Source organism: Diceros bicornis, chromosome 14 (assembly GCF_020826845.1).
Source record: "Diceros bicornis minor isolate mBicDic1 chromosome 14, mDicBic1.mat.cur, whole genome shotgun sequence".
Classification (NCBI taxonomy): Eukaryota; Metazoa; Chordata; class Mammalia; order Perissodactyla; family Rhinocerotidae; genus Diceros; species Diceros bicornis.
In genome coordinates this window covers 26,382,668-26,402,465 of record NC_080753.1, presented here as the reverse complement: position 1 = coordinate 26,402,465, position 19,798 = coordinate 26,382,668, and the positions used below count along the sequence as shown (strand labels likewise).

General features: G+C 38.5%; 1 protein-coding gene and 1 non-coding gene across 3 annotated transcripts in view; one reads left to right on the top strand and one right to left on the bottom strand.

Moving 5' to 3' along the window:
• Positions 1-19,798, top strand: part of DNAH8 (dynein axonemal heavy chain 8) — a 295,649-nt gene that overhangs the window by 52,672 nt on the left and 223,179 nt on the right. The window contains exons 19-22 of one of the 2 annotated variants that reach the window (XM_058554442.1): positions 12,354-12,480; positions 12,669-12,674; positions 13,376-13,488; positions 15,200-15,306. In XM_058554442.1, coding sequence (XP_058410425.1) covers positions 12,354-12,480; positions 12,669-12,674; positions 13,376-13,488; positions 15,200-15,306 — 353 coding nt within the window. Of the gene's footprint in view, positions 1-12,353; positions 12,490-12,668; positions 12,675-13,375; positions 13,489-15,199; positions 15,307-19,798 lie in introns of both variants that reach the window. The other variant, XM_058554441.1, reaches the window with a different exon arrangement.
• LOC131414296 (U6 spliceosomal RNA) lies at positions 10,250-10,356 on the bottom strand. The gene has a single exon (XR_009222185.1). It is a non-coding gene; the product is annotated as a U6 spliceosomal RNA (small nuclear RNA).

The following is a 19,798-nucleotide window of genomic DNA, read 5'->3' as shown; positions in this document are numbered from 1 at the left end:
CTCATGCTGGAGTTCCCTGCTCTTCTTCCTCTGTGCTTGCTCCCAGGGCAATATTATCTATTCTTATGGTTGTAACTTCCACATACTTTCACCCAAAAATCTGGGAGTCATCTGGACTTCTCTCCTCACTCCCACTTCCTAAATCCAGTCAGTCTTAAGGCTTAGCCGGGTTTTGTCTCTTGCTCAGATTTTGCTTGAATTGCCTCTTCTTTTCCATATCTATTACCCCTTTCTTAGGCCAGGCCCCTTAGGCTCATTTTGAATTTAGCAATTGATCTTGTGATCCAACGGGTCTCAGCCTCGATATCTGGCCCCATCATATTCATCCTCCACATTGCTACGAAATCTGATGGTGCAACTCCCCAGCTTCAGCCCTTCAATAGCAGTGACATCCAGTCCCGACAGGATAAAACCTAACCTCCTCAGCATCACAAAATATGGAAATTACTTGAATACCTATTTATCCTCCATTGGCTCGAAAGCGCAAAAAGGTAGGAATCCTGTCTAATCACTTTTGAGGCCTGGCATGTAACACAATCTCTCTCAAAAGCATTCCCTTTATGTCTTGAACTGAACTCTTTTCTTTCTTGCCTGTCTTGTGCTTCAGCTATACCTACTGTGCTGGTTTGGGTCACCTTGTCCTTTTCAAGACAACCAAGGTGTGGCTTCATCTCAGGGGGCCCAATCTGGCCCATGGGAAACAGGCGTCTTTGCTCCTCTTTTTATGGAAATTCAGCTTCTTCTTCTCAGGACCCCTCTTCTTGCCCTTAAGGGTTATAGTTGCCTCTAACTCCCTAAGCAAGTCCTCTTGCCTCAGGACTACGTAGGCATGGGTCAGCCCCTCCATACCCAAACTCTAGAGGACAAGGGTCAAAGTCTCTGTGTAGTTCTCTTGAAGTTCCCTACACTTATTTCTACCAACTCTCTACCAATGATCAAGCTTTCCTTCTATAACCTCAAGGTGGGTAATGGGCTGAGGTTGCCTCTCCTGCTACCTTTTAAGGACTGCCTTCTTTGTAATGTGTAGGATCTTAACATCATTTGTTCTCAGCATTGGGGCCTTGGCTGTAATGGAGACAACACTAAATGACCCATTTTAACCTCCTGTTCTTGGAGCATGCAAGTTTAAAATGATTATATCTTCCTGGCTGTTTGTTCCTTTTATCATGGTTAAGCTTTTTATCCTTTGTCAATTTTGTTTGATATTAATATAGTTACACCAGCTTTTTTAGGTTATTATTTTCCAGGGGAATCTTTTTCTTTTTTTCTTTTTTTTTTTCCATGGGGAAAATCAGCCCTGAGCTAACATCCATGCCAATCCTCCTCTTTTTGCTGAGGAAGACTGGCCCTGAGCTGACATCTATTGCCAATCCTCCTCCTTTTTTTCCCTTTTTCTCTCCAAATCCCCAGTAGACAGTTGTATGTCATAGCTGCACATCCTTCTAGTTGCTATATGTGGGATGCCACCTCAGCATGGCCGGACAAGTGGTGCATCGGTGTGTGCCTGGGATCCGAACCCGGGCTGCCAGTAGTGGAGCGCACGCACTTAACCGCTAAGCCACGGGGCCGTATCTTTTTCTATTCTGTTATTTTCAACTTTTCTGGGTTCTCCTATTTTAAGTTTTCTCTTATAAAGAAAATTTGGCTGGATTTTGTTTTTAGTCTACTCTGAAAAATCTCTGTTTTTTTCTCAAGAGCTAATTTTAATCTATTTACATTTATTCTAACTGTAAATATATTTTAGATATACTTCTACTCTCTACCCTCTTGCTTTGTGTTTTCTATTTCCCTGATTTACTTATCTATTTCTAGAAGTTATTTTTTGCTCTTTTTTTCAAATATATCTGGTCTTTTTATATAATCTTGTTCCTTTCTCTTGTTTTTGATTCTATTTTTTATTTAGACATTTAAAATATATTTTATAACAATTCCATTATCTGAAGAAATTGGGGGCTCTAATTCTGCTCTTTGCTGTTTCTGCCAACTCTTGATCAGGGTGGCTTGTTTCTTCATGGTTTTAGTATTTTGGATTGTGAGCTAAATCACACATGTCCGTTTGGTTGAGAACCTGTCCATTTTTATTTGCTCCTATATAGTACCTAGTTGTTTTACCAACTCAGGACAACTTTATGTTAGTTTCTCAGAGGATAGAATTTCCTAAACTACAAGGTAGTATAAAATCACGTCCTAAACCCGTGTGAAGGTAAGCTAGTGATTGTAAATTCCCAAGGGAGAATTTGTCCCTCCAGCCCAGAGCCTCAACCAAGATAGCTAATGTTCCTTGAGACCATAGCCATTGATTTGCCTGATGTTATATGGGGGAAGGGGATGGGAGGTCTCAGTTCCAGCCTCCTACCCTTGTGAGGCATCCATAGCCTTATTTGGTATTTTGGTTATGGAAAAAAAGTCCCCATAGAAGCTTCAGTTTACTTTTTCTTGTAACATGGCCACTGCTGCCCTGGCTGCAACCACCACCACCACTGCTCATGATCACTACCACCAGTGTGGCCCGTCCTCTCATGAGAGACAGTGATTGGAGGTTGGGGGCAGCTTACTTTTCATTTTAGGCCCATGTCTTTTTCTTTTTTATTGAGATGTATTGTGTATACAGCAAAGTGTGCAAATCATAAGTGCACCATTCAAAGAATGTCTGCGTATGATACTCCCTTGTAACCATCTCCAAGATCAAGATACAGAACACTTGCTTCACCACAAATGATTGCTCGTGCTCCATTCCAGGCAATAACCCCCCCAGAAGTAATCACCATTGTGACTTCTATCACTGTGTATTCGTTTTGTCTGTTTTTGACCTTCATATAAATGGAGGCATGCAGCGTGTGTTCTTCATATCTGGCTTATTTTGTCCAGTGTTGGGTCTGTAAGATTCATCCACGTGGCTGTGTGAAGCAGTAGTTCTTTCATTCTAGTTACTATATAATATTCTGTTGTATGAATTTATTACAATTTATACATTCTACTGTTGAGAGCATTTGGATAGTTTATAGCTTCGATAACACACTGAGCATTCTTGTACATGTTTTTTGTGGACCTAAGTGCTTATTTTGGTGGGTATATACCCAGAAGTGAAATCGCTGGATCATAGGTTATGCGTATATTTAGCTTTCATAGAAACTGTCTTTTTAAAGTTGGTCTGTTTGAATTAGGAGTCAAATAGGTTCACACATTGCGTACATGGCATTTGGTTGATATGTCTCTCAAGTTTCTTTTTATCATCCTTTCTGTTTTTTCACTTGCAACTTTTTTATTGTGGTAAAATATACATAACATAAAGTTTACCATTTTAACCATTTTAAAGTGTACAGTTCAGTGGCATTAAGTACATTCGCAACGTTGTGTAACCATCACCACTATCTATTTCCGGAACATTTCCATCATTCCAAACAGAAACTCTGTATCCATTAAATAGTAGTTCTCCATTCCTCCCTTCCCCCAGCTCCTGCTAACCTCTCTTCTACTTTCTGTTTGTATGAATTTGCCTATTCTAGGTACCTCATGTAAGTGGAATCATACAATATTTATCCTTTTGTGTCTTGCTTATTTCACTTAGCATAATATTTTCAAGGTTCATCCATATTGGAGCATGTGTCTGAATTTCATTCCTTTTTATGGCCGAGTGATGTTCTATTGTATAGATATGCCACATTTTGTTTATCCATTCGTCTATTGATGGACATTTGAATTCTTACCACATTTTAGCTATTGTGAATAATGCTACTATGAGTATTAGTGTGTAATTATCTGAGTCTCTACTTTCAGTTCCTTTGGGCATATACCTAGAGAGGAATTGCTGGATCATATGGTAATTTTATGTTTAACTTTTCGAGGAAACACCAACCTTTTTTCCACAGCGGCTGCACCTTTTACATTCCCATCAGCAATGTATGAGGGTTCTAACTTTTCCACGTTTACCGACACTTGTTATTTTCTGTTTTTAAAATTAAAAAAATTTCGTAGTAGCTGTCCTAATGGGTGTGAAGTGGTATCTCATTGTGGTTTTGATTTGCATTTTCCTAATGACTACTGATGTTGAGCATCTTTTCATGTGCTTATTGGCCATTTGTATATTTTCTTTGGAGAAATGTCTGTTCAAGTCCTTTGACACTTTCCTTCTTTTAATGCTCTTTATTTGTTGAAGAAATAGGATCATTTGCCATGCACAATTTTCATGTTCTCGATTTTGCTGATTGCATCCTAGCAATGTGATTTAAAATGTTAACATATTTCTCTATCCCCTGAATTTACTGTAAATTGTAATTAGATCTAAAGGCTTGGTTTAGTTCAGTTTCAATTTATTTTCTTTTTCTGACAGACTAGTTCACAGGTGACGCTATGTATTTCCTGTTGCATTACATCAGGAGGCACATAATGTCAGGTTGTTTCCTTTTTAGTGATAATAAGATTGATCAGTGGGCTCAGGGTGCAGTCAGCTTTATCCGTCATTATAAAGTCTCCCACCAACCTTTCACCTAAAGGTTTCTAGCAGCCCTTGATTATTGTTGCCTAGAGCCATTATTTTATTGAAGATTGCAAAATGTTGATATTCTAATTTTAGCATTTATGGATAAAATATTTCTATAAAGAAGAAATTTCCCTCATTAACTGGTTGGTTATTCTGAAATGGCATTTGTACAGAAAAGTCAGGTTATTGCTTCAATCTTCCTTTTATATACCAGTTTTCAGAATAATCAGTTGGCTCACTAGCAACTTATAAAATGACCATTGAGTTTTAAATTGTTTAAATATCATTATGAATTTATAAATTATTATATACTTGAAGGATTCAGTCCATTACAGTCGTTATTCTTTTTGATATTTAGATTTTGCCATCTATGTCCAGTGTAATGTTTCAGGATGGCTTCTGTGTTTTTGCTATGACTCCAGTAGTCTTTGAAAGCTTCCTTGCTTTCTGGAACTATAGGATATCTTAGGTTCATCTTGTGCATTTCTTGCCCCAGACCTGGGATCACCCATTTCTCCAGGCAGCGCTCATTCCTTTTCATGTTACCGGTGGAAAATGGTATTTGGAGATCACAATCTGGGTGCTAGGAAAGGCACTTATTTTTAACTTTTAGCTATTTCTTATAGTATTATTTCTGCATCTCTAAGTAATATACTAGGGGTAGTATTTCTTGAGTTGGCAAATTTGCACATTATTATCTTTCTACTTTAATAAGTGAGAATTTAGCTCTTTGACCCTATCCTCTACCACTCGTCCCTTGTCTTCTCAATATAGTTATAAAATTTTTTTTAGTTAAACAGTAGCTGTAAATAGCAACACTTTATTGTGCTTATATAAATATTAGCCAATGCAGAACCATGTAATGTACATGTAATATATCTTTTATTATACAACTTTTATTTTTTACTGGGGTTTCTAATTGCCTTTGTCTTCACATTTTCTTTCAAATACACTATTATATGAGAGTATAATTTCATTTATTTTCTCCCCAAGAGACCTCCCCAAGAGACCTCCCCTGAGAGCCCTCTGAATCCCTCTTTCAACCTGGGTTGATTACTCTTCAGGTCAGCTGCAAAACTGTTCACCTGGGACTCTCCCTGTCTGCTGTATTTCCTGGATTTCATGTCATTCTAGGAGAGAGAGCCCTTTGAATGCTGTACTGGTCTTTTTCTAGCAATTGAAATTTTCTGAAGAAGAAAGCTCCTGTTTCCTGACCAGGGGTAAGGGGTATTTTCCCGCCTGTCATTTTCTTCTCACTCATCCTAGAATCTGACTATATGCACTTCATACCAGGTCTCACTTATAAAAGAACAGAATACAAAGGAGTAAAGAAATTCCTATGTTGGTTTCCTTGTTTTTATCCCCTTTACAATGAAAACCATCTTCTATTGATATGTACCTATAACTGTTCTGACACTATCAACTGCTCAGCAGGGAGAAATTCACACTACCAGAGAGAATTTACTTTGAACACACCAACAAAGAACTTTTATATGCATAGAAAGAGTAACAGATCACACAAACGAAGGAAATTGTGATAGATTAAGGGTGAGTGAGTGTGAATGTGGTGTTTGCATTGATGGCACAATAGAAGAAGCTGTTCTTATTAGATAGGTGATAAGTCTCAATACTGTAAGTCAAGATACAGGAGGTGGAATTTTGAAGACTGGCTCTGCCAATCAATATGCTCCTGTCACTTGCAGCAGAGAGATCTAAGTTCTAGTAACGTGGGCTGCCTTCCCACAAACCTATCATCAGGTGGGCCGTTATAGTGAAGGCAGAATAAGATTTGTAATGACAGGGCAAAGTTTTGGAAACACGCCATACATAACGCAAGTTTTTAAGGACGAGGCTAATTTGGGCTAACCAGTGGTTTCAGACCATATCTGGGAAGCAGGGCTATTTGCAATCAGGGCAGTGTTCCTTGGCTTGGAGCATCTAAACGGTTTTAGGACAGGTTATGTTAACTATTCAAAAGCTGTTGTCTGCCCGCTTCAAATTGCACCTTCTGCTCTATGATGCTGGGGCTGGGACTCTGCAAACTGCATTTATCCTTGGCCAGATGGTTCCCTTTTAGGCTTTGCCAATAGTGTGCTAGAAGGAAGGTGGAGGAGAGACAAGGGACTTGCTCTTTCCTGTTTTTCCTCCTGTTCTTGACACTGTCACACGGGCAACAGCTCTTCATCCTGGCAGCAGCAGTGAGTCTCAGGTCGCAGCTTTCTCCAGCCCTTCCAGTATCAGCCTCATTTGCCTCTCAGATGGACCAGCACCATGAGGTCCCTCCTGAGCTCCTGAGGCAGCAGCACCAGCTGGGCAGCTCCCTCACTTCCCAGCTCCAGGTTCTAATAACTCCATTCTCCTTCCTGTGCTCCCCAACCCCCCAGGGATGGTAGCTGCTTCCTGCAGTTACTATTAAAATAGCTAGTGCGGCATCTGTTTTCCTGACTGAGCCCTGACTGACATATCTGTATCTCAATAGACATACAAATGGAATAGAAAATCAGGGAAATATTATGATCCAAGTTATGATAGGAAAACACTGGTAAATACGTGAAAGGGTATTAAAAATTATATCAACAAAATCAACTTACTTCTGTGGGAGATCAAAATTGGCCACCTCAAAATATGTCTCTTCACCTTGGTTATTTTTTTCTCTGAAGGACGTTTGACCTTCCTCTCCCAAACTGCCTAAAGAATTTAACGTACAAGGCCTGTTCCAGGAAGGAGCCACTCCCATATGATAGCTATAGTAGAATGTGAAATAGATGTGATAGGAAAGGCACCAACAAGCCCATCTTATCAAAAATTCTATCTCTCTGGCCACATTCTCTACAGGTGGCCCTGTAAAGAGTTGTCTGACAAACATTTGCATTTCCATCTCCATGTAAATTGTCTTCGTTCCCTCTGAAATCCCAAACCACTACCCCAACATCCTCCTTTGTCTATCTGAATATACTATTTAATGCGAAAACCTCCGCCATTTGTTGAGAAACTCAGTTTCCCTGGTTTCTCCCATGTATACATGTTATAAAGCTTTGTTTGATTTTCTCCTGCTATTTGGTCTCATGTCAATTTAATTTGTAGCCCAGCCAGAAAGGACCCAGAGTGGGTAGAGCATGGTCTTCCTCCCCTTCACCTCTATTGAGGCAGGAAGTAGATTAGCGGTTACCAGGGCTATAGAGATGCAGGAATGGGGAGTGACTGCTAATGGGTATAGGGATTCTTTTTGGGATGATGAAAATGTTCTGCAATTAGATGGTGGTAATGGTTGTACAACTCTGTGAATATACTAAAAACCAATGAACTGTACACTTTAGTAGGGTAAATTTTGTGGTATATCAATTATATCTCAATTTAAAAAAATAGAAAAAACCCCCCAGAAAATCAGTTGACTGTCTTCCAGTCTGTCCCTGGACTGCCCTTCAGTATTTCAGTCTGTTCTTCACGGAGTTGTGAGAATGGTCTTAATCTTCAAGGACTAGTTAGTCTTCCCAAGAAGAGATGGGGCCCTTATCTGGAAAGGATGCTTTACTTTGTGTGGCCTCAACTGGTAGTGACATGGTACATAGGCAGTTTTTGCAGTGGCATTATTGTGCCACTTGTTGAACAAAAGAAGATGGCTAGGTCCCTGGGTTGGCAGCTGACACGGGAAATTTCTCTGCAGTGGAGTGTGTGTACATCTAAGTTTCTTATCCCTGGCATTTATGGCAGTGTGAGTTGTCCTGATTATTTGAGATGATCCAAGTCAGCAAGGATCAAATATGTTCTTTTGCAAGTGTTCTTTGATCAGGGTTTAGGCACTAGGATGGGGTTGGGAATATTGTGTATGGGACAGTACCAGTGAAGATCCCAGCAAGGTGAGACACCTCAGAAGTCCCAGTGGTGATCATCGCCGCTGGGGCTGAAGGGATCAAGGGAGGAAATAGTGCTTCCAGACCCCAGTAGAAGCTGGAGCCATGTGGAAGGGCTCATCCTGTAGGAGGTGAATTTGTGAAGAGAGAGCATCTATAGAGATGCAGCCTCCAAGCAACGAGGGAGTGGGAAAAAACACCCCATCCTCTCTCTCCTCCAGCTCTCCTAGCTTCTGCTGGTGCTTCCCATTGGGTCAAACCCAACTGGAAATCAGAGAATAAGGCAGCCCCAGGAGCCAGTTTCCCTCTGCACAGAGCAGGGCAGAGAAGAGCTGAGAATGGGTTGTCAGGGGGCAAATGGAGAATAACCAGCACCTGGAGTGTTTGCAAGATGGCATTGACAGAGTTGCAGGGATTATTTATAGTTTTCTAAATTAAAGTTGTATAAATAATTTTCACAGTCAGAGCTCTTGGTGTGTTGTTAACTGCTTCTGCATCCAACTGTTCCTTCCTTCTGGTTTCTTGGAGAAAGTTCCTACCTCTTTTCAAAATCTAGGTCCTCCAAATGGGCTCTAGATCCATGCCTTCTTGCCTTCCTGCAGACTTACTCCACTATTCTCCCTCCTTCTCCTCTATATCTTCAACTTTGTCCTCTCCACTGGACTCTTCCTACCAGCAGTCTAATATGCTCTCACCTTTTCCTTGCCAACAAACAAAAACCTTCCCACATTTCCCTTCACTTCTCATTCACAACCACACTTTTCCAAATTCTCACTCACGCTGCCTTCACTCACCCATCTTTCATTTCCTATCTTCATTGTTTTTCTCCAATTCCTTACTCGAATTATTTCTGGCACTAATTATTATTTTTTAACAACTTTATTGAGATCTAATTCATGTACCCATAATTCACCCATTTAAAGTGTACAATACAGTGGTTTTAGTATATTCACAGAGTTGTGCAACCGTCACCACAATTTTAGAACATTTCATCACCCCAAAAGAAAATCCCTCACTCATGGGCAGTCATTCCTCATTTCCTCTCAACTCTCCTAGCCTTAGGCAAACACAAGTCTATTTTCTGCCTCTATAGATTTGCCTATTCTGGACATTTCACACAAATGGAATGAGATAATCTGTGGTATTTTGTTTGTGGCTTTTTTTCACTTAGCACAGTGTTTTTCAAAGTTCATTCATATCTGTGCTTCATTTCTTTTCATTGCTGAATAATAATGCAGTGTATGAATATACCACATTGTTGTTATCCATTCATCAGTTGATAGGCATTTGGGTTTCTACTTTTTGACCATTATGAATAATGCTGCTGTGAACATAAATGTACAAGTTTTTGTGAGGACTTGTTTTCATTTCTCATGGATATGTACCTAGGAATGGAATTGCTAGGTCATACGTTAACTCCCTATTTAACCTTTTGAAGAGCTGTAGGACTGTTTTCCAAAATGGCTGCATTATTTTAGATTCCCACCAGCAGTGTATGAAGGTTCCAATTTCTCTACATCCTTGCCAACACTTATCATTTGTGATTATAGCCTTCCTAGTGGGTGTGAAGTGGTATCTCATGTGGTTTTCTTTTTTTTTTTTTAATTTTTTCTTTATTGCCTTGGTTTATATATACATATAAACATTGGTTTATAACATTGTATAAATTTCAGGTGTACATCATTATACTTCTATTTCTGCATAGATTACATCATGTTCACCACCCAAATACCAATTATAACCCATCACCACACACATATGCCGAACCATCCCCCTTGCCCTCCTTCTTCCCCCACTCCCCCTGCAGCAACCACCAATCCGATCTCCATCTCTATGTGTTTGCTTATTGTTGTTACTATCTACTACTTAATGAAGGAAATCATACGGTATTTGACCTTCTCCCTCTGACTTATTTCACAAAAATATGGAACGCATCACGAATTTGCGTGTCATCCTTGCGCAGGGGCCATGCTAATCTTCTCTGTATCGTTCCAATTTTAGTATATGTGCTGCCAAAGCCAGCACTCTCATGTGGTTTTGATTTGCATTTCCCTAATGGCTAGTGATGTTGAGCATTTTTTCATGTGCTTATTATTATTAACCTTTTGTACACCTTCCTCCAGAAATGTCTATTCAGATTCTTTGCTCATTTTAAAATTGGATTGTCCTTTTACTTTTGAATTGTAATGAATTATTCTTTATATGTTTTAGATACTAGTCCTTTATCAGATATATGATTTGCTCATTTTTTCTCCCATTCTATGGGTTGTCTTTTCACTTTTTTGACAGTGTCCTCTGAAGCCCAAAAGTTTTTAATTTTGGTGATGTCCAGTTTATCTTCTTTTTCTTTTGTTGCTCTGCTTTTGGTGTTGTATCTAAGAAAACTTTGCCTAATCCAAGATCATGAAGATCTATGCCTATGTTTTCTTTTAAGAGTTTTATAGTTTTAGCTCTTACATTTAGGTCTATGATTCATTTTGAGTTAGTTTTTGTGTATGGTGTAAGGAAAGGATCCAATTTCCTTCTTTTGCAAGTGGATATTCAATTGTCCCAGCACCAATTATTGAATCTCATTAACTGTATTATTCTACAGTATTGGAAACATACAGAAGAATTTATGTGGCATCCTCCCATTTATTCTTGTGGGCATGTTCTTTTTAAAAGATTACTTTATGTTATTTTGTTGAGGTTTCCGGAGATACCAGGGGAGTGCCAAGATAAACGTGTGTTCAGTCTGTCATGTTTAACTAGTAGTATCTGGTTGCTTTCTTAGGTTATTTCCAAGCAACCGGGAGTAGAGTGGGGCGGTGGTGTGTATAAACACATATCCAATCTGCCACAATCAGCTGGAAGTGTCTACTTGATTTACACTCATTTTCCCTGCTGGACTCTCAGCCACCATTGTCGTTCCAAGGTTTAACACTATGTTGAATAAATTAGAAAGGATGGAATGAATGAATGCTGGAGCAAGGTCAGAAGAGTTGGTGGGAGTGGAGAGGATCAGAGAATGTCTTCCTGTAGGAGGAGGAACACCATTTCCCCCTGAGACTGAGAAAAGATGAGGATGGGTTCAGATACAGATGAGGTGGTATAAATGGGAATGACAATCTTAGAAGTATCTCTCTCAATCCAGTAGCCAAGAAAGGACTACATGAGGGTGGTACATAGGAAATGTGGGACCTCCCAAGGCCTGTCTGGAGAGAGGTCTGCATGGACAGGCTCCGGTTCCTCTACAGAAGTGGTTTTAAAGGCCCAATTGGCTGCTCCCATTTACTTTTCTCTTTCCTAAAATTGTTCCACAAAAGGTCTATTTGATTTTATTAGCTAGTTTTCTTTTCTGAGTTTAACTAGTTCTCAATTTCTTCCTAAAGCCTTTGCTGACTATTAGAAAAGTTCAGAAAGTCAAAGCACAGGCTTTTAGAAGCAGACAAAGCTAGTTTCAAACCCCTCTTTTTATCACTCACTATGTGACCTTGGACAAATTTCTTATTCTTTCTGAGCCTCAGTTTTTTTCATCTGTGAATTGGGGACAATAATATTACCTATCCCGAGAGGTTGTTGTTTAATTGACTTAATACACATAAAGCTCTTAAATTGATGCCTGGCATACAACACCATGCTCAGTTAAAAACTTTATCTCGTTTGAATCTCAAAGCAACACTTTGAATTGTCCTTTTCTAAAACCACTTCTCACTTTCAACTTTTCACATCATCATCTCGCTACTCCGTCAGGCTTCTTTCCTTTCACCATATAAAAGTGACTATAGATGTCTATGCGTGATTGATTCAGGTAAACGGCAAAGACTTTAAATTTTTCTTCTTTTTCCTCCTTTTTTTTGCTTGGGCCTTAGCAGCTGTGCCTTCAGCCATTGACAGTTTTAGGTCTGAAACATTACACTATTGGTAACTCTCCCTAGTTATTTTCAAGTGGCATCGTAGTTTTATAAATTAAGATCATATTAATAATTTTCACAGTGGTTTTTAAGTATCTGGAAATTAATAGTCATTTCTTTGCTTAATAGACATACACAAAAGAATGGGCTGAGATTCTAAACCACAAAAGTAGGCATGTGGAAGAAGCTGTCAGAGAACTTATATCAATATTTGAGACTATTTATGAAGTTAAGCACAGTGGGAAAACAGCAAAACGTTTACCAGGTAATTTCACTGGTTATGGTGTTTGGATCACAAGAGTTACAGATATATGTTGCCAAATATGCACCTTCTGCTTAGCAGGCACCAAAATTCCAAACTCCCAGAAGGAAAGCAGGCGTTCAGCATACGCCACATCATTTGCACAAACTGCTTAGGCAGAGCGAGCCCTTTTTATCAGTTAGAGAATGGTGGGAATCCTGAAATCCAGGTTCCCAGATGCCAACCTTGCAAGCAGGCCTTTTTACGGATAGCAGTCTCAGTCCTGCTATGTTAACTCTCTCTCTTCTTTTTTTTTTTTTTTTCGCCACTACATTCTAAATGTCTGGAGACAGTTTTGGTTGTCACATTTTGGTGACACGTTTTGGGTGGTGCTACCGGTGTCTAGTGGGTAAAGGCCAGGGATGCTGCTGAACATCCTACGACGCACAGGACAGCCCCCGCCAAACGAGAATGTCCATGGTGCTGAGGCTGAGAAACTCTGAGCTTCAATAAGTATCCACAGCATGTCTTCTTTCTCTTGGAATTTTCCCACTTAGTTAAATTAGTTTTTGTCAGAAGTGTCAAAAACACGAAAATATCGGCTCTTTAAGTTAGAAAACTTAAAAGGTAAACAGGTATTTTAGAAAGATAATATGTAAAACCCTCTTAAAATGTTTCTTAAGTCTAGATACTAAGACAGAGTGTATTTAAAGAGTATATTTGTTAGTAGAATGACGATTCTATTGGGTGATTTAAATTGAATTCAAGGACGATTCCCACAGGAATAAATTTTAAATTTTTAAAATTAAGAACTTTTTAAGAAAAGGTTTCCTGAGAAGATTTGGCCGTATAGAATAAGCCACAGGTTAAACATTAAATGTTATATTTTTGTTTTATCTTTTCTCTATAGAACAGAAGAAACATGTTGCTTTTGGAAGCGAAACAGAAGAGGGTGAGAGCACTGACTATGAGACTAGCGCTGTGACTGAGGTTGATGTTAATGACAAAGATGAATTTAAAAAGGTATTTATTGTGCAACAACCTCATGCCATTTCCCAGACTTATGACTTGTAGCATTGTAGATAACCTCAAATGGTGCTTCTTCCAGACAACTCTACAGCCAGAACTGGTTTTTCTTATATAGTAAATGTCATACTTCTGGGATCGTAGTGCCAATCCATCTGGCTCGGAGTGGAGAACTTTGTTCTCCATTATTGTGTTTAGCAGAGTTACCTATATTGCAAGCCCAGATTTTGAACCACTGGGGGCCCAGGGATCTGCATTTTTCACTAGCACTATAGATGGGCTGTGGACTCTCTCTCAGGAGAAACGCTGGTGGGCAGATTTTCACATGGTGTTGAGATGTGAGAAGGAAGGTTGAGACGGAGGTATGGAGTTTCTTTCTCCTTCTTAGGCCTCATGCTTCTGGTCATGCATCAATTCTGAATGCCACTCCCACATTTATACTCATTCCTCCTTTCTCTCGCTCCTGTCGGTTTTCTTTTAATCCCTCATACTTATCATCCCTTCATTCTTTCTCTATTTTACACACTTTTATACTCTTTAACACACATTCTAATCTAGTTTTGGAAATAAACAGAACACATTTGTTGCACTTTCACCTTCTTGCTCAAGGATGATATTACCAGTTGATCCAGAAACACTTTCCTGCTGAGTCTAGGTTTTAGCCATAGATTTCTTCTCAGTACCACGCACCAGGTGGCCGTTATTAATGGCTGGAGTCAGCTGGAGAGAGGAAGTGTATTCCTGTGTCAGCAGTCCTTCTCTTCCAATTGCATTCCCCTTGACACTGGCTGGGCTCCTCAGAGCAATACAGAGGACCATCAGAACCTCTGGAAATGGGGGATCACCTTGAGATGCATTAGTGCAGTCACCTCCTAAATAACCTCTGCATCTCAAGTCCATCTTCCCCATTGCTGCCAGAATGGTCTATCCAACATAAATATTTGATTACATTGTGCGTGTGCTTCAGCCTGGTAATTGACCAACCCTGACCATATTTTTCTTTGTTCATGCCTAATAACCCTCCCTTCTGACCCAACTCAACCTGACTTACCCCCCAAGTGTTGGAGGGGCAGGATGCAGACTAGAGAGTAGCATATGGCCAGAGCCTGGCCCTGGAAGTGTGACTCCCTATGTAAGCAAGACGTGGTGCCCAGATCCCTGCCAAGGCTCTATGTTTGTCCTACATTCTGACCAATAAACTTGGCTACTTCTCCTCTGGAGGGAAAGAAGGGCTTGGAGAGAGGGACAGACCCATATTTCAGCCCATATATTTTGGTATTATACATTTTAAAATATGTTTATCCACCAAGCTGAGATTTCTGAGGATGGAGACTAAATATCCTCTTGTGCCCACACCCCTAAGCATTGAGAAGTACACCACACTTAATAAGTGCTTCAGTTTTGTTGAGTGAATTATTGAGTATTGAGCAAACCAGGATTATTTTGAATAAACTGTTTTTGAATTTTGGCTTTTGAATAAGTTCTTATGGTTTGCTAAGGTGTTTATGAAAGCCACTTTTCATATATTGCTTCTTGTTTAAAAAAATAAACAAGTAACTTAGTAAACAATGAATTTATTCCTACAATATAATTGAAATTGTGTAGTTTATTATTTTTCATCTTTCACATGTCATTTCTAATATTATTGCTTTGGGAGTGTTAGAGTTTTTATTTTTTGTAGCAAATTTAATATGATTTCTTATTACAGGAATGTAAAGAGGTCTATGCTTTTTTCTCTCATCAATTACTAGACAGTCTTCAAAAGGCTACACGGTTATCTTTGGACACAATGAAAAGAAGAATATTTGTTGCAAGGCAAGTTGAAGAAATGCTAAATATGTCTGGTAATACTAACTATCATAATGTAATGATAATAGCACCTCTTATTTTTATTAATTTAAAAAATTATAAAATTTTGGGGCCAGCCCGGTGGCATAGTGGTTAAGTTCACATGCTCTGCTTTGGCGGCCCAGGCTTCATGGGTTCGGATCCTGGGTGCAGACATACGCACTGCTCATCAAGCCATGCTGTGGCAGGCATCCCACATATAAAATAGAGGAAGATGGGCATAGATGTTAGCCCAGGGTCAATCTTCCTCAACAACAAGAAAAATTATAAAATTTAAAATATACCATTCATGAAAAGACTATATGAAAACATATGTGTAATATTGCAAGAACAGTGATTGAATGAACAACTGTGTTCCTAGCACCCAGGCCAAGATAAAGAATACTGAACACTACCCAAAGGTAACCACTATCCTGACCTTGATGTTTATGTCATTGTCTTGGTTTTCCTTACTGTGTACCATGTGTTTGTATCCCTAATCAATGTATCACTTAATTTTGCCTGTATTTGAGCTGTGTTCAGTATTGTTTTGGGGATTCATCTATGTTGATATAGTTTCATTTCACTTCTGTATAGTTGGAGTATGCACCATCTGTTTATCTGCTCTACTGGTGATGGTCATTTGGGTTGTTTCCAGTTTGGGCTATTGTGAATAAAGCCTCTGTGAGCATGCGTGTACCTATCTCCTGCTGCACTTGCTAGGAGTGGAATGGCTGGGCCCTGGGGTGTATGCGTGTCTCACTTTACCAGAAAATGCCTGGCATGCGAGTGCCGTGGCTCCTCATCATTGCACACAGTTGATATTGCTCAATTAAACAATTCCTGGCAGCATAGGGGGTGTGAAATGGCATCTCACGGGGATTTAAATTACCATTTTCCTGGTTGCTGATGAGTTTGAGCATATTTTCATGTTTATGGGCCATGTGTTCTTTCTCTTCCTTAAAATTTGTGTTCTTTTCTTTCCTGCCTGTTTTTCTGTTGTATTGGATTAATACATGGGTGTTGATAATAATATAGCAAATATATTCCCTCAGTTGTGCCTTATCTTTTCATTCTCTTTATGGTGTCCTTTGCTGAGTTTAAAAATATTCAATATTTTCTTTAAAATACTCAAACTTATCAATCTTTTCCTAGTGATTTGCGATTTTTAAGTCTTTTAAAAGAAATCTTTACCTACTTCATAATGTCTTCTGAAAGTTTTATAGTTTTGTCTTTTACCTTTAGGAATTTAATCCACATGTTATTGATTTTTGTGTTTAGTGTGAGGGAGGAGACCAGTATATATTTTTCTGTATGGTTAATTAGTTAACCAAGCAAAAGTTCTTGAAAATTAATTTTTCTTTTGGGAAGGTTATTTAAATTACATTGAATTGATAGATAAATTTGGAGAGAATTACTATCCAAAATCATGGATTATTTCTCTATTTATTTAACTCTTCTTTAACATTTTTCAATGAGGTTTTATAAGTCTCTGTGTAAACGTCTTGCACATTTTTGTTAGATTTATTCCTTAACTATTCCTTGCTGAATTTTAATTTAATTTCACTGTTAAAATATCCCAATGTGATAGTGAACTTGTTAAATTTTCCTCCTATTTTGGTCAGTTCTTTTTTTATGTATTTTAAGGCTATGTTGTTAAGTGCGTACAAAGTCATAGTAGTTAAATCTACTTACAGCATTGTTTCTTTTATTTTTATTTCGTTAAGCCTATTTATCCATATTAATCCTGATTCCTCAAATTCTTTTTAGTCTGTCCTTAATTTTACTTTCCCAGCGTTTTTTGTACATCTTTTCCTATCCCTTCATTTGAGCCTTTCTGTGTAGTTTTTTTCGTTTTGCCTCTTAAAACCATCATATACCTGATTATTTATTTATGTATTTAATTTCTTTTATTATACGTTTAAAATATAAACTCTACAATGTTTCATTTTAAGACCTTTTTCTTCCTTTAGGGAATTGATAACCTAGCATCTTATGAAACGTTTTTTCCCCAGTTTTATTGAGATATTATTGACACATAACACGTATTTGTTAAAGGTGTACAACATAATGATTTGGTATATGTGTATATTGTGCAATGATTACCACAATAAGTTTAGTTAACATACATCACCGCACATAGTTACAAATCTGATTATTTTTATTCAATCTTATTATCTCTGTCTTTTAATAGAGTTTAATCTGTTTCTATTTATTATGATTTTTAATATAGTTACAGTTAATTATAATTTTTATTTTGTGTTTTCTTCTTACTATCCTTTTTTTTTTTGGTTCACTTCATTATCTCTGTTATCTTTGGGATGGATAATTTTTCACTTTTATTCTCTTTTCTGTGCTTCAGTTCTTTAGTGGTTACCCTTAAATTTAGAATACATATATTTTGCTCCAGTTTTTTAGAAGCAGCTTTCTAGCTTGTTTCTGACTACAGGGCCTTGGCATGCTTTACTCACTGAGCTGTACCTACCTTATCATTGCTGTGTGGTATTTTAGGCTTACCTCTTTTTGAACACTCAAAAATAATTTATTTACTGGCATATTTTAATAAAAATTTTCAGGTTCTTGTGTATTTCTTGTATCCTACTCATGCCTTAGTGAGGGTATGTGAGGGGTGAACTCTTTTATTCGTTTTGAGTCTGAAAAATGCCTTTTTTTGTCCTCATATTTTCATGACGGTTTGGCTGGATAAAAAATTTTCACTTGTCTCTTAGCATTTTGAAAGTATTTCTTTGCTTTGTTCTGACCTATGTTGTTGCTGATGAGAAGCCTGCAGTGATCTAACTGAGGAATGTTTTCTATCCTTGGTATTCTGCAGTTTTCTTTCCCTGTGTGGATGTGTCTTTATTTAATGCTGCTTTGTTCTCAGAGTGCACTTTCTATTTGAGGGCTTATAGTGTTCCTTACTCTTGGAAAATCCTCGGCAATTTCCTCTTCAGTTATTGCTTCTAGGACATTCCCTTCATTCACTTCTTGTGGAACTCCTGGTAGCTGAATGTGGAATAGATTACCACGTAATTTATTGTTCCAACTGGGACATTCTTTAGAGTGAAGAAGCATTTATCCAGATGGAGTGCCAGGACAGACTTAACCTGGAACTGTCTGGGCACACTGGACATGTGGTCATCTCAAATATGGGGGCCTCTTGCTCCGTCTCTCTGTCTCCTACCTACTGTGTCATATATTTTGTCTTTTTGCCTTTCTGGACTACATTATGGGTGAGTATCTCTGTATCTAGTCTAAAAGTGATCTCAGCTATTGCATCTTAAATTAATACTTTTTCTTATCCTCCAGATATTGTATCATTTTTGCCTTTTTAGTTTAGCAATTTCTTTATTATTATTTTATGGAGGATAGCCTTTGTTTATCTCTTTGAACATCCTTATTTTAGAGTTTGTAATACTTCTATACGTTTAATTTTATCTGAAGTGAGTTTCTGTTTCAATTATTGATTTCTTTAATCCTCTTTCTTACTGTTAGACTTATTCATGCATATTGGGATTTTAGGTTGTGGCCCCTCTTTGAGCGAGAGGTTTTTTCATTTTTCTCTGTTTTTTTCTCCTTCCCTCTATATCTAGGAGTTTCACTTTTGCCTCCACATGACCCTTGGAACCTTGAGTACAGAACCAAGTCTTATTTGTTCATGGTTACTGGCCCCTGCAGAGATACTGGGATATCTGGTTTAGTCTGGGGCAGAGGAGTGGCCTGGTTTAGTAGCTTACTGGGGGTGCTGTGTATTTGCTTCTGTCACCCCAGACCCACACCTTTTGGAAAAGCTGCAGCTATACGCAGTAGGTTGATGGACTTTATTTTGTTGTTGTGTTGCCTCTTGTTACAAGTGGAGAAACATCACTTTAGTTTCTGGCTTCAGGTAGCAAGCCTGACTGAGGTCCCATCTCACACGAAGGACTTTCAGTCCCATAGTCCACAGGGGCCAGCTGCCTGTGGTCACTGCCTCTTTCCCGACCAGAACTCTGGCTGGGCTGTTTTTGTGTGTCTGATCCATTCCTGATTCATGGAGATGCTTATCTTGTATGTAAGCATTCTTTATATTCTGTCCATGATTGTGATGTATTTGGCACGAAGAGGCATGTTTGAAGCCTGAACTCACTCTGCCATGTTGATTTACAAGTCCTGCAGTACTTAAGTGATTTTTGAAGAGGGATTCACGAGTATAATACTTCAAAATCCTCCCTTGTCTATAATGTCTTTCTCTTACTCTCACACACGAATGCTAGTTTGGTCAGTTTGGGTCACAATCTCTCTCTCACACTCTGCAAATACTGTTTCAGTGTCTTCTTTTGTTTCCATTTTCAGATGAGAGTTCTGCTACTAATCCGATTTTCTCTTCTAAGTAACAATCTGTTGTTTTGATGCCTACAGAATTTCCCCCTTTATTCCTGCAATTCACAAATTATATGTTTAGATGTAGGTTATTTTTTCCCATTAATCCTGTCAGACACAC